The sequence below is a fragment of the Babylonia areolata genome, chromosome 35, assembly GCF_041734735.1.
Source record: "Babylonia areolata isolate BAREFJ2019XMU chromosome 35, ASM4173473v1, whole genome shotgun sequence".
Lineage (NCBI taxonomy): Eukaryota > Metazoa > Mollusca > Gastropoda > Neogastropoda > Buccinidae > Babylonia > Babylonia areolata.
In genome coordinates, this window is record NC_134910.1 from 16685772 (window position 1) to 16700932 (window position 15161).

The window sequence follows — 15161 nt, forward strand, 5'->3', positions numbered from 1 at the left end:
CCCGAGAATGTGAAGCGCTAACAGCATGGTCTCCGACCCAGGATAGGCGTTATATAAGTATCCATATTAAATCAAACCCAAATCAAACGTTCCAAGAACGCTATAAATTGCGAGACCAACAGAGAGTTGTGACGAGATCCATACACAATGCGTTTGCATTGTATTGTATTGTATTGTATTGCATTGTATTGTATTGTATTGTGCTGCATTACCTTGTGCCATGCTGCACTGTGTTAAGTTGCACTGAAATGCCACTGTATTCGTATTGTTTGTATTATATTGCATTACCGCATTGTGCTATATTGTGTTGTACTGTACAATATTATATTGCATTACCGCATTGTGCTATAGTGTATTGTACTGTACAGTATTATATTGCATTACCGCATTGTGCTATATTGTATTGTATTGTACTGTACAGTATTATATTGCATTACCGCATTGTGCTATATTGTGTTGTATTGTACTGTACAGTATTATATTGCATTACCGCATTGTGCTATATTGTGTTGTATTGTACACGTGGATGACACAGCACCCTCTTTCACCAAAACAGAAAGAAGCAACATAATGAGAAGATCACAACATAATATATGTATTGCGCAAGTGTGTGTGTGTGTGTGTGTGTGTGTGTGTGTGTGTGTGTGTGTGTGTGTGTGTGTGTGTGTGTGTGTGTGTGCGTGTGTGTGTGTGTGCTTGCTTGCTTGCTTGCGTGCTTGTGTACGCTTGTATACTTACATGCATACATGTACGACAAGACGCCCCCCAGCTTTTTCCCCTCTACAATTCCTATCACAAAACGGAAACAACACTGACGCAAACGGTTGATGTTGAGTTTCTTTTTCTTCAGGTTCTATATCGCCGCCAACGGAATACAGTGAATTGTTCAGCGCCTGTGAAACCATCACCCCTCCAGCTGGCCACATGGTGCTGTTGACTGACCACTACTACACGGCAACAGCTTACCCCAAGAGAAACCCGCTGATTTTTCTTGGACACTGCGGACAACCGCTGAACAAAGGGAGGGAACTGGCAGAGGGGACCGTCTTCTTTCCCAGCTGGTTTCTGAACGTGACCAACCTCCCTCTCTCCACGCCGGCTGAACACGAAGGCCGGGGCGTGCCTCTGTCGTTGGTCTACTCTTGGAGGGCACAACAGTTTTCGGAAAAAAGTTATTTCAAACTCCGGTTTTCTTTCCAACGCTGGGCTCCACAGAGAGCAGGCCAGCACTGGAACTGCTCCAAATGGGTGTGGCCTGAGCTGTATCTACACTTCGCCTGTGACTTACACGTGGCTTGTGTGGATGCAGAGGATGAAACTCACTGCTCGTACTACTCGGAAAAATGTGGACTGGAAAAGGTTGTGTGTGTGTGTGTGTGTGTGTGTGTGTGTGTGTGTGTGTGAGTGTGTGAGTGTGTGTGTGTGCTTGGAAAATCTCTCTCTCTCTCTCTCTCTCTCTCTCTCTCTCTCTCTCTCTCTCGCATTCCACTACCCTCTTAAACAAAAAAAAACCCACTCGTTCTGTTAATGATTTATTATCTTTACAAACATTTGCAAAGTTGATTCGAAACAAAAGACGTGTTGTTCAGTTACAACCTGTACTTACATTCCTTCACTACCATGTTGAACAAAAAAAATCTATATGGGGAGAAAGAGGTGAGGTGAATTATTGATGGGTTCAGCTTGCAGTTCCCTCTCTCCTTCACCATGAATCACACTCCGGCGTCAGTCATTACTTACACTCCCTACCATCACCAAGTCACATGTCACAGCTGGAAAATTCCAGCCAGTTGTGTCACGATCTGATCGTGTTCCACTCTGTACCATACTCTCTCTCTCTCTCTCTCTCTCTCTCTCTCTCTCTCTCTCTCTCTGTCATTCCTTTGTGCAAAAGTGGAAAACGAAGAAGTTACAATTGTTTTGTGCTGTCCTTATCTTTTTAAACGAGTTTGAGAGTGCGGTATATCTCACATACATTTTTACATATCCCAGTCAGTCCACTTTTAGCATTGAAAAATAAATTTGTCAATTTACATGAACAACACTGCACTGCATTTTCGATGTGATTAATAAGTTCAGTCTAACTTAGTTTTGCTCTCTTTGTGTTTCTTTTGTTTGTGTTTACGTAGGAATAATATGTGTACATATCAAAGTGTGACGATTCTCCCGTAGTCTTTGTTCACTTGTGGGTACAAGCATGACTGGATCACTGTGTGATCAACAGGCAATACACCAGCACGGTGGACACATACTACACTTCTGTTCAGTGCCTCATCTGCTGTTCTGGTGGTCATAGTCAGACATAACTGACTGTCATACATGCAGTGGTTTGGGTGCTAGTCATTCGGATGAGACGGTAAACCGAGGTCCAATGTGCAGCATGAATCTAGCACACGTAAAAGAACCCACGGCAAATTTGTGTCGAAAAATCGACTTTGATAGTGAGACACATACACATGCAGACAGAAAACCCCCCAAGAGGAAGAGAAAAGACACAGTGGGTGTTGCTGCACTTTGGAGACAAGCTCTCCCCAAGGAGACCAAGGAAAGCAGTCCCAATTTCACGCATGAAGATCTGTGAGGGCAGAAAATTAATACAAGATAATACAATGCAGCACAGTACAGTAATACACAACACAGTACAGCACAGCACAGCACAACACAGCACAGCACAACACAGCACAGCACAGCACAGCACAACACAGCACAGCACAGCACAGCACAGCACAGCACAGCACAACACAACACAACACAGCACAGCACAACACAGTACAACACAACACATCACAACACAACACAGCACAACACAGCACAGCACAGCACAACACAGCACAGCACAGCACAGCACAGCACAGCACAACACAGCACAACACAGTACAACACAACACATCACAACACAACACAGCACAGCACAACACAACACAGCATAACACAGCACAACACAGTACAACACAACACATCACAACACAACACAGCACAACACAGCACAACACAACACAGCATAACACAGCACAGCACGGCACAGGACAACACAGCACAGCACAGTACAGCACGGCACAGCACAGCACAACACAGCACAGCACAGCACGGCATGGCAACAGTACAACAAAACACAGCAATAGCACAGCAGAGCACCATGTTGTTTATAAACCATCACCAACATCTGCTGCTGTCTTGTTGCAGATGGCAGTTGAGGGAAAGTGCTTTTTCTTCCTGTCATCAGACAAAAAGTCCACATCTGGCTTCTTGACAGCCCGTGCGAAGTGCCAGATAGCGTCTTTCGATTCTGTCACACAGTGGGACAGCGTTGTCAACGGCATCACCAGAGCCTGGGAGGCTGGTGTTGTGGGAACATACATCTGGGTCAACCTCATGCCGACCAGAGTAACAGCGATTTCTTCGGGAGATGTCTATATACAAAGCATGTAGGCTTCAGTGAATAAAATTATTTTAGAACACAACACACGCACACACGCACACACACGCACACCCCCCAACAAACACGCACGCACACACACACGCACACACACACACACACACACACACACACACGCACGCACACACACCTACCCACCCACCCACCCACACACACACGCACACCCACCTACCTACCCACACACACCCACGGACACCCACCTACCTACCCACCCACCCACACACGCACACCCACCTGCCCACATACCCACCCAAACACACACACCCATGCACACCCACCTACCCACCCACCCACCCAAACACACACATACACACGCACACCAACCCACCCACAACACTGACAACTGGTTATCCTACCTTGAAACCATGTTTCAGTTTGTTTGCTTGTCTGTCTATTAAACAGTTTTTGACAGAATGTGTGAAATACACAACAATGATCACGTGTCAGTTGTAAATTGGGGAGTGCTGGCCCCGTGGTCACACGCCCACCTAGGAAGCGGGGAAATGTGAATGCACGGGATGGAACGCCCCACTCCCCTGAACTTTCTCTCCCCCCTCCAGACCTCGGGTGGTGTCCAATTGCCAATCATTCAGATCAGATGATAAAGCGAGGCCCTGTATGTGAAAATTCACTCAGCGTACGTAAAAGAACCAATGGCCACAAAAGGTTTGTCCCTGGCAAAATTCCGAAGAAAAAAATCCATTCTGACAGGAAAACAGAGGAAAGATAAAAGGGTGGTGCTGCACTGTAGCAATGCGCTTTCCCCGAGGACAGCAGTCCGAATTTCACACAAGGGAAATCTGTTCTGACAAAAAGTAATACAATACAATGCAATACAATATTTGTTACTTGTTAATTTCTTTGTTCGTTGCGAGACATGCACAATATTCATGACTCCAATAGAGACCATTTCTATTTGGAGATGCACTATCATTCATTTCTTTAGCACCCTGGACACACACACTGGATTTTACTGGCACCTTATGTGGGCAGTTTATCTCTTTGCGTTTTGTGTGAGGTTTTGCGTGCATGCGTGTACGTGCGCGTGCGCGTGCGCGTACGCGCACGCACACACACACACACACACACACACACACACCTGCACATGTGTGTGAGAGAGATGAATTCTTTTTCTCTCAAAGTGAATATTAGCTTTGATTCTCTCTCTGTCTCTGTCTCTCTGTCTCTGTCTGTCTGTCTGTCTGTCTGTCTGTCTGTCTCTCTCTCTCTCTCTCTCTCTCTCTCTCTCTCTTCCATTTCAGAAAGGGCTATGGTCTCTGTCTCGATACATTATCTTGTCTGAAGCCTCTCCTCCGCTTTATTACATAACTCTTTATGATACTCTAAAATGCGTGTTGAAGAACTGTGCAATACGATGATAAGAGTTTTATTCTTCTGCTTCTTCTTCTTCTATTTCTTCTTCTTCGTCGTCGTCGTCATCATCATCATCCTCACCATCCTCCTCCTCCTCATCTTCTTGTTCTTCTGCTCCTCCTTCTTATTATCCTTCACCTTCTTCTTCAACGTCGTCGTCATCGTCTTTTGTTAAGAGCATGTATAATGATGTTTGTTGTTGTTGACAGATACCTAAGCGCTTGGTCATGGGGCACTGGCAACATCGCCTACAACTTCCACCCGTCGTTCAACCAGTCGTGCATTACGGCTCGAATCAACGTGCTGCAGTACTACCTCTCACAGGACTCTGCACAGCACGTCAAAGTCGTTCGGTGTCCTCGGGTGCAGGTCAGGTATTTCGTTTTCATACCAGTGATGATGAGGATGATGATATTGATGATGATGATGGTGATGATAGTAATGGTGATGATGATGATCATGGTGATGGTGATGATGGTGACTATGGTAATGATGATGGTGATGTGATGGTGATGATGATGACGACACGAAATGGTTCATCGCACAGTCAACAACATTGAGGAGAAAGCGCGATGACGTGTGATGCAGTGCTCACAAGTGACCGGGGTTCGGGGCCCACTTTCGGCATCATGTTGTGTCCTTTGTGGAAAGGCACTTTACTCCGCCAGCCGCCGTGGCGGAGTGGTTAGCGTGGCGGACTGACGGCTGAGAGGACGCGTGTTCGAATCCCAGTGGGAGTGGGGGTTTTCAGCCTGCGGCCGGCTCCTTCCTTGAGTTGAGTGTGCTATGGATTTAAATGGGAAGACAAGGACCACACAGTTGAGTATCATCCACTTCACGGATGTGTCTCTGGGTGTGTTGCTCTAATTTCCTGACCAATACTGCAAGTGTCTGTATCTCTCGGGCTTGGTTGACGCCGGGATATCATATGACAGGAAGCGTAGAGTACAGCCTTGTTGTTTAGTCCCAAACCTAAATGGACCTCCATAGCATCATCATCATCGATCCTCCTTCATCGTCAATATAAAAAGCCCCAAATTATGTGGCCTTTCCTGCCCTGTTCTCATAGTGACGTCAGTTTCGATAGCCCTCCACTTCTGTGCTTGGTGTGAGTCTTGTCGGTGTCCTCAGTATCGGCGGCTTCATGGGGTACTGCCGTTGGTGGAACACTCACTCAGTCTGGCTCCGCGACTAAGCCATTGTTATTGTTGGTAGGGGACTTTCTAGGTGGTGTCTTAAGTATGTTATATCAGAACAGGCACTACCGAACACCACCGAAGTGACTCAGCAGCAGTACAGGGTCTCATCTGGTGTATGGCCTCATGGCGACCTAACATCGGTGGTTCCCTGTAGACAGCCGGCACAGGGACTGTGGCAGACGAGCCCGGGTGTGGCTGTGTATGGGGGACTCGGAAAGAGCGGCGTGGGAGTGATGCCACTGAAACGGTGCAGATGATGGGACAGAAAAAAAGGAAAAAAAAGAAAAGAAAAAAGGTACGTTCTTCCCATTTTGTTCACTCTACCCAAGCGTGTCAATGGGTACCTTACTTCGGTAGGGGAAGGTAAAAACACGGTGGAAGGAGAGGATTGGGCCCCGCCTTACTATGCCGATCCCCAGACACAGTGGATGTAAATTCACTGCTACGATGGCTGTAAAAGGACACCAGACCCTTTTAACGATGACTGCCAGTTATGTTTGTTAATAGTCTCTGGAATATGTTGCACGAGAAACAACAACAGAAGCATTAACTACGATCATTTTTTTCCATTAAGGACAACACCGAAACCAACCAACCAATCAACCTATAAGCAAACCATTTAACTTTTGAGTTAAGATAGTATAAACAATGTCTGATCACAGTGATTATCAACAGGTCTCACTTGAAGAACGTTCAGGAATGATCCCATCAAACTTTATGACCTTTATCAATATGGAAATTAATATGGGTTATAAAAGGGGACATAAACAAATGTGTGTGTGTGTGTACGTGTGTGTGTGTGTGTGTGTGTGTGTGTGTGTGTGTGTGTGTGTGTGTGTGTGTAATCAGATCTTTCATATGGTTGACGGGATAGCTGTAAATGCCTGTGTGGTCTTGTAGGCGTACAAGGCGATTCCACTGTGTGAAGTGGAAATGGAGCAGAAAGAGAGCCAGCTGAAGGAGAGCATTGTGCTGAGCACCAACACGGACAGCGCGGCGTGGCCTGTGCCGCTGGTGACGTGTGGCGCCAAGCACTTGACGCACGTGCAACTGGCCTGTGACCCCCACAGTCTGTGCAACTGGAGACTGGAGCGCAGGAACAAGGTGCAGACAGCCACGTGCGAGGCCTCAGCCACACAAAGCACTCCCTACTTCCAGTGTGGGCAGACCAGACAGTATGTGCCCTACAGTGTGCTGTGTGACTGGAGGACAGATTGTGCTGATCACAGTGATGAGTCCTTCTGTCAGTTCCCACACTGTGGGTCTAAAGAATTAGACTGTGGCGAGGGACAGGTTGGGTTCAGTCTGTCTGTCTGTCTGTCTGTCACCTACAGCCTCTCTGTCTCCCATATGTTCGTCATTTCGTCTGTCTGTCGGTCGATCGGTATGTATCTGTCTCTGTCTCTCTCTGTGTCTTTGGGCGACCTCCAAGGTCGCTATACATACATTTCGGATGCTGGATGCAGTGTCAACGATTATTTTATATTTTCAAAAGATCTTTTTCATATTGTGTTTGATTCATGTGAACTAATTGTATCAGAACGTATTGACTCTGACCACCTACCTGTAACACTTCACGTTGTTTTCCTTAGAGGTAAGAATTTTGATGCAGCTGAACAAAAACAGGACATTTTCACTGAAAAAATCATATGGAATGAAGAAAATGCACAGCTGTTTCGTGATACTTTAAGTAATGAGCAGATTAGTACAAAAATTGACAATGCAATAAATTTGATAGATGTTGATGTGAATGATGCACTAACACTGTTGAATGAATGTATGAAGGAAAGTGCGGAGTGTATGAAAAGATGTGTGCGTGTCAATAACAACAAGGTACGTGATGCCTGGTTTGACCATGAATGTGCTGTGAGTAAAAGGGAGGTAAGAAGGTTATTACGGATTAGTCGACGAACATTAAAAGTGGAAGACAAAAACACATATGTAATTGCAAGACGAGAGTATAAACATTTATTAAAGAGAAAAGAGAAGGACTTCAATAAATCTTTAATGGATAAGCTTGTAACATCTATACGTAGCCAAAAGGAATTCTGGAATAATATTAATAGATTTTCGAAGAAAAGAAAACAACCTAGACATACTATTGATTGTGACGTTTGGTTTCAACATTTTCAGTCTTTGTTACAATCGAATGTTGATAACGAGCATAATGAAGTTACTTATGATGATGATGCTATGATTGATGATGAAGCAGATCTTTACATGAACTGGCCAATTTCTAATGAAGAGGTACTACTGGCATTAAGAAAACTTTAAAATGGTAAGGCAGCTGGTCCTGATGGAATTGTTAGTGAACTGTATAAAAATTCTTCTGATCAAGTAGTCTTTTTTTTTTTCCGTTAAGCTGTTTAATAAACTGTTTGATAATGGTGTATACCCTAATTACTGGATAGAATCTATTATTTTGCCAATTTACAAGAAAGGTAACGTAAATAATCCCAATAATTATAGAGGTATTTCTTTAGGTGATATAAGTGGTAAATTGTATGGAATAATTATCAATAAAAGATTACAAGAATGGGTTGACGAAAATAATATCACTGGTGATCATCAAGCCGGATTTAAAAAAGGATATTCTACAGCAGACCACATGTTTACGTTGCTTTCACTTGTTCAGAAACAGTTCTCCTTTAATCGTAAATTGTATGTCGCTTTCATTGATTTTGAAAAGGCGTTTGACTCTATTAACCGAAATCTTTTATGGCCTGTTCTACTAAGGAATGGTATCAGAGGTAAACTTTATAATTGTATTAAAAGTATGTATAATGTAGTAAGAGCTAGAGTTCGGTGTGGTGTCAAACTGACTGAATTTATCAACTGTACAGTAGGGGTTAGACAGGGTGATCCTTGTAGTCCAATTTTATTCTCTCTCTTCATAAACGAACTTGCAATTTAGGTAATTACGAATGGGAGACATGGAGCTGTATTTTCAGTTGATGCCTTTGAATTGTTTATACTTCTGTTAGCTGACGATGTTATTTTGATGTCAGAAACTGTTGTAGGTCTACAAACACAATTAAATTCTTTACACTGTGCGGCAGATTCACTTCAATTAAGAGTAAACATGACTAAAAGCAATATCATAGTATTTCGTAAGGGTGGGTATCTGAGTAGCAGGGAAAGGTGGTTGTATGGTGATGAGTTAATGCCAGTTGTTAACGTTAATAAATATTTGGGAATATTTTTCTCCACACGTTTGAGTTTTGTTGGTGCTTGTAAAGATTTAGCAAGTAGGGCAAAAAATGCTTTGATCTGTATTATGAAAAAGTTACATGTGTTCAATAATACCTCTTTTGATTTATTTATTAAGCTGTTTGATGCTCAGGTACAGCCAGTTGTGTTATACGGTTCGGAGTTGTGGGGCCTAGACAGAGCCGCTGTTCATTGTGAATCAGTTCATACTTTTGCTTTGAAGACATTTTTAGGTGTTGAAAGGCAAACTCCTAATGATTTAGTTTATGGAGAAACAAATAGGTACCCGATGTATTTAGTTGCTGCAGTTAAATTTATTCGTTATTGGTTAAGGTTATTAGAAATGGATGCCAACAGATTACCTCGTAAAGCTTATGATATGCTGTTTGATTTAGATACTAGAGGCAAAGTAAATTGGGTAACAAAAATACGTCACTGTTTATTTGAGTATGGGTTTTGTTTTGTTTGGTTAAACCAAGGTGTTGGCAGCATTCAGTCATTTATTTGTGCTTTTCGCCAACGTTTGATCGATTGCAGATGGCAGAAATGGTCTGATCATATTCAAAATAGTGAAAGATTTGATTTTTATGGGAATTTCAGCAATGGCCCAGACTTGAAACCCTACCTGGTGTTAAATATGTATAGACATTTGAAATATATAACAACAAGATTCAGATTAGGTATTTCGGAGCTAGCGGTTCATCATTATAGATACAGAATATGTAATGACACTGATCTGATTTGTCCATTATGCAAAGATTCGACAGAAAATGAAATGCACTTTGTCCTTTGTTGTCCAGCTTTGAGGAATATTCGAGAATCATTTATTAAGCCTAAATATTATAGACAACCAAATATATTTAAATTGAACTTGTTAATGTCCTCAACATCCTGTGAAATTGTTAGAAACCTTGCTTTGTATTTATATAAAGCTTTCAAAGTCCGAGAAATTATTACGTCATGAAAACACTGTTTTGTTGCCAGGCTAGTTTTCATTTGAACTTATGTTATATCGAGTTTTCTATGTATGTTGTATTATGTGAAATGTTTTTGTTTTTGTTTTTCTTTGTTTTTCATTGTTGTCTGTTCATATACCCCTTCATTAGAGGCCTTGGCCTATATGAATAAATCATCTTGAATCTTGAATCTCTGTGTCTTTGTCTCTCTGTCTGTCTCTCCCCACCACCCTGTCTATCTCCTCCATCCCTTCTTCTGTTTACGTCTGTCTGTATGCCTCCTCACCCTCTCCATTCTGTCTGTCCGTATGTCTGCCTGTCTCTGTCTCTGTGTTTCTCTGTCCTTGTATGTCTCTGTCAGGTCAGGTCATTAGATCTGCTACTGGTAACCTGTAATCCAGTACAACCTGTTCAGGGTCGGGTTGCCGGCGACTAAACCGGCACTCCCACTGCTCCCTTCCGGGACTGGTGAGGCGGGTGGCTAGACACCCTTATGGAGATCCATAAAAGGGCGTCGGCTCAGGAGAGCCACCGACGGCCATCTAGCTCCACTGTGCTGTGTGCATGCCACACGCAGTTGGCCCCAGGGGTGTGTCTACCCGTGCATGCGAAGTCTGGATCCGGCAGAATCTGCGGAAGAAACCTATCGGTTCAACGGAGAGGAAGGCGGTTACAGCAACGCACTGTGGAGTGCAGAGAGCAAGATGAGAAACCGAAAGGATATCTTGGTCATCCACTGCATCCGTGCTCATCCTCCAGTCGTCTCGACTTAGTCTTGCCACTGGAAATTGGTGGACCCGGACGAGAGAGTGAGGTCGACGTTGCGCAACTCCTCTTCACTTTAAACAAACTCATCGCGCAAGTCATCAGTCATCCAAAATGACCTTTCATCCTTCATCATTTCATCACCCCCAAGTCCTGTGGCGACAGGCGAGCGACGAAACGACAGGTGTGGGTACACTGGCAGTCGCAGCCGCAGACCTGCACGCAGGCGGCTCAGGCCATAGGGTCGTTCTTCGTTGACAGGAGCAGCGATGGAGCTCGGCAGCCGTCTGAGCGTCTGAGCAGCCCTCTTTAGGAATGCACTGCTCACCTCCCTGGCATGAGGAAGGGGCTAGAAAAGGTGCCCTAAAAATTGCCTGCTCCATATCACCCTGGCCAGCATACCGCGGCTGGCGGGGACCCTACATCAGCGGTCGAAACAAAAAGAAAGAAAAGAAAAAAACAAGGATCGTTCCTCTCACCATTGGTGCTTGGAACATAAGGACTCTCCTGGACAGAGATAACGCGGACAGACCCCAAAGGAGAACGGCACTAGTTGCATCCGAACTCGCCAGATACAACATTGACATCGCAGCCTTGAGTGAGACTCGGCTTGCAGGCGAAGGCGAGCTCTGTGAACGGGGATCTGGTTACACCTTCTTCTGGAGTGGACGAGGAAGCGAAGAGCGACGTGAGGCTGGCGTTGGTTTTGCAGTAAAAACAGCACTTGTCAGCAAGCTAGCTGGAATCCCAAAGGGAGTCAACGATAGGCTTATGACCATGAAACTCCCACTGGCATCTGGCCAGAAGCACCTCACCATTGTCAGTGCCTACGCCCCAACCATGACCAACCCGGATGAAGTGAAGGCGAAGTTCTACGAGGACCTTCACTCTGTCATTGCTGCTATCCCTAAAGCAGACAAGCTCATCATTCTTGGGGACTTCAATGCTAGAGTTGGCTCTGACTACATCTCCTGGGATGGAGTGATTGGAAAGCACGGTGTGGGCCACTGCAACCCAAATGGATTGCTTTTGCTTCAGACTTGTGCAGAGCACGAACTGCTGATAACCAACACAGTTTTCTGCCTCCCTACCCGTAACAGGACGTCATGGATGCACCCACGCTCAAAGCATTGACATCTCATCGATTACGTCATCGTCAGGAAAAGGGATCGGCAAGATGTACGTGTAACAAAGACCATGTGCGGCGCCGAGTGTTGGACAGACCATCGCCTTGTAGTCTCGAAGCTGAATATTCGAATCCAGCCCAAGAGACGCCCCCAAGGCCAGAAGGCTCCAAAACGGCTCAACATTGCTAAGCTGAATAACATCACCATCAAACAGTCCTTTGTGGAGCTGCTGGAAGATCGTCTGGAATCCGCCTCTCTGGACAACCAGAATGTGGAGTCTGACTGGAGGACCCTGCGTGAGCTGATCTATAGTACAGCTTCAGAGACCCTGGGACCCATGACCAGAAAGCACAAAGACTGGTTTGATGAAAACTGTGATGAAATCAAGCAGCTTCTGGATGAGAAACGCTGTCTGCATCAAACCTACCTGAGCAACCCAAAGTCCACATAAAAAAAGGATGCGTACGATGCCATCCACAGGACTGTTCAGCAAAAGTTACGCCAGATGCAGGATAAGTGGCTGAGTGACAAAGCTGATGAGATCCAGGGATATGCTGACAGGCACGATATGAAGAGGTTCTATGATGCCTTAAAAGAAGTCTACGGCCCCACATCCTCAGGATCATCCCCCCTCCTCAGTGCAGATGGGAATACCTTGATCACCGAGAAGGAGAAAATTCTCGAACGCTGGGCTGAGCACTTCAACAGTGTCTTAAATCGCCCTTCCTCCATAAATGATGAAGCCATAGACCGTCTCCCACAAGTCCCCATCAACGAAGCACTGGACGATCCGCCAACACTTCTTGAGACCCAGAAAGCAATCCGTCTGCTATCCAGTGGCAAAGCACCTGGCTCAGACTCCATACCAGCAGAGGTCTACAAGGATGGAGGCACTGTGCTGACTGAGAAGCTCCATCAGCTGTACTCACTCATGTGGAAAGAAGAGACGATCCCCCAGGATTTCAAAGATGCATCTATCATTCACTTGTACAAGCGAAAGGGGAACCGGCAAGCCTGTGATAACCATCAGGGCATTTCCTTGCTCTCCATCGCAGGCAAGATACTTGCCAGGATCCTACTAAACCGCCTCACAGCACACCTTGACCAAGGTCATTTGCGTGAGAGCCAATGTGGATTCCGGAAAGAGCGCGGAACCACCGACATGGTGTTTGCTGCAAGGCAGCTGCAAGAGAAATGTCAGGAGCAAAATGCTGATCTGTTCTCCACCTATGTCGACCTCACTAAGGCCTTCGACACCGTGAGTAGAGAGGGACTGTGGAAGATCATGGCCAAGTACGGATGCCCTCGGAAATTTATTTCCTTGGTCAGCCAGTTCCATGAAGGCATGCAGGCTCGAGTCCAGGACAGTGGCGAAACATCTGCTCCTTTTGCTGTCACAAATGGTGTCAAGCAAGGCTGCGTCCTGGCTCCAATGCTGTTCAGCCTCATGTTCTCTGCAATGCTTACTGATGCCTTCAGAGATGGCGATGTCGGAATCGGCCTAAAGTACCGAACAGATGGCAAGTTGTTTAACCTCAGAAGGCTTCAAGCAAAAACGAAGGTCATGGCAGACATCATCAGAGACTTTTTGTTTGCTGATGATTGTGCCCTCAACGCTGGATCTGAAGCTGACATGCAACAGCGTCGACAAGTTTGCCACCGCCAGCAGGAACTTCGGCCTTACCATCAGCACGAATAAAACTGAAGTTCTCCATCAGCCAGCCCCAGGGAAACCCTACGTTGAGCCCAACATCACAGTCAACGGTCAGAGACTCAGTGCGGTGGAGCAGTTCACATACCTTCGCAGCACACTGTCACGAAATGCAACCATCGACGATGAAGTGAACGTCAGGATTGCAAGAGCAAGCGCAACTTTTGGCAGACTCAGTGCAAATGTCTGGAACAGAAGAGGCATTAGTCTTGAGACCAAGCTAAAGGTTTACAGAGCAGTAGTTCTCCCCACACTACTGTACGCCTGCGAAACTTGGACAGTGTACCAACGACATGCCAAGAAGCTGAACCACTTCCACACGACATGCCTCAGGAAGCTACTGAACATCAAGTGGCAAGACAGGACCCCAGACACAGAGGTGCTCGCAAAAGCCACCCTTCCCAGCATCTTCACCATCCTGATGCAGTCCCAGCTTCGCTGGGCTGGACACGTGGCGCGCATGCCAGACCATCGGCTGCCCAAAAGGCTCTTCTATGGCGAGCTGCAACAAGGGAAGAGATCACACGGAGGTCAGAAGAAGCGCTTCAGAGATACTCTGAAAGTTTCTCTTAAAGCATTTGATATCAACCCTGACTCCTGGGAGGAATCTGCAGTGGACCGTGACAAATGGCGCGCTGCTGTGCGCAAAGGCGCCAAGTTGTGCGAGGCCAACAGGACTGCTGCAGCTGTTCAGAAGAGGCAGGCCAGAAAGTCACGGGCAAACAAGCTCCCTGACAATGATATGCCTGTCTTTGTCTGCCCCAACTGTCAGCGAACATTTCGTGCGCAGATTGGACTATTCAGCCATCTGCGCATTCACAGATAGATTCATGAGCATCCTCCCCCCCACCCCACCACCACCCTCCCCTCATCCAATCCTCTCCAATCCCTGACCTGTTTATCAATGACATGAAGGATGAAAGAGTGCATGAATACAAATACCCAGGAACTATTCTTGACCGGAAGCTGAATTTCACTCCTCATACAAATCTTATTGAGAAAAAGCGCCAGTCTCATATCTGTTGACTGCGAAATTCAGAAACATCAGAGTAAAATCAAGGATTTTATTTTATAGATGTTTTATTGAATCTGTTTTAACATTATCTTTTCCATGCTGGTATGGGTCTTGCTGTGAAGAACATGCTGATTGTGAATGTGTGCAGTGAAGTTGTGCGTGAGACAGGACAGCTTGAGTGAATTATACAATGTCAGAGTACTACAGAAAGCCAGACGCATTTCAAGCGACAGCAGTGATACGCTGGAAAATTATTATCAAATATTACCTTCAGGCAAACGTTTCTGTGTTCCATAATAAAAACAAAAACAGAACCAAAAGCAGCTTTATTCCAACGTCCGACTATCAACAACAATGATTAATAATCA

General features: G+C 45.4%; 1 protein-coding gene across 1 annotated transcript in view; it reads left to right on the forward strand.

The window, feature by feature from the left end:
* Positions 1–15161, forward strand: part of LOC143277993 (uncharacterized) — a 30909-nt gene that overhangs the window by 13090 nt on the left and 2658 nt on the right. The window contains exons 8-11 of the mRNA XM_076583005.1: positions 851–1359; positions 3184–3425; positions 5020–5179; positions 6910–7302. Of these exons, the coding sequence (XP_076439120.1) occupies positions 851–1359; positions 3184–3425; positions 5020–5179; positions 6910–7302 (1304 nt within the window). The remainder of the gene's footprint in view (positions 1–850; positions 1360–3183; positions 3426–5019; positions 5180–6909; positions 7303–15161) is intronic.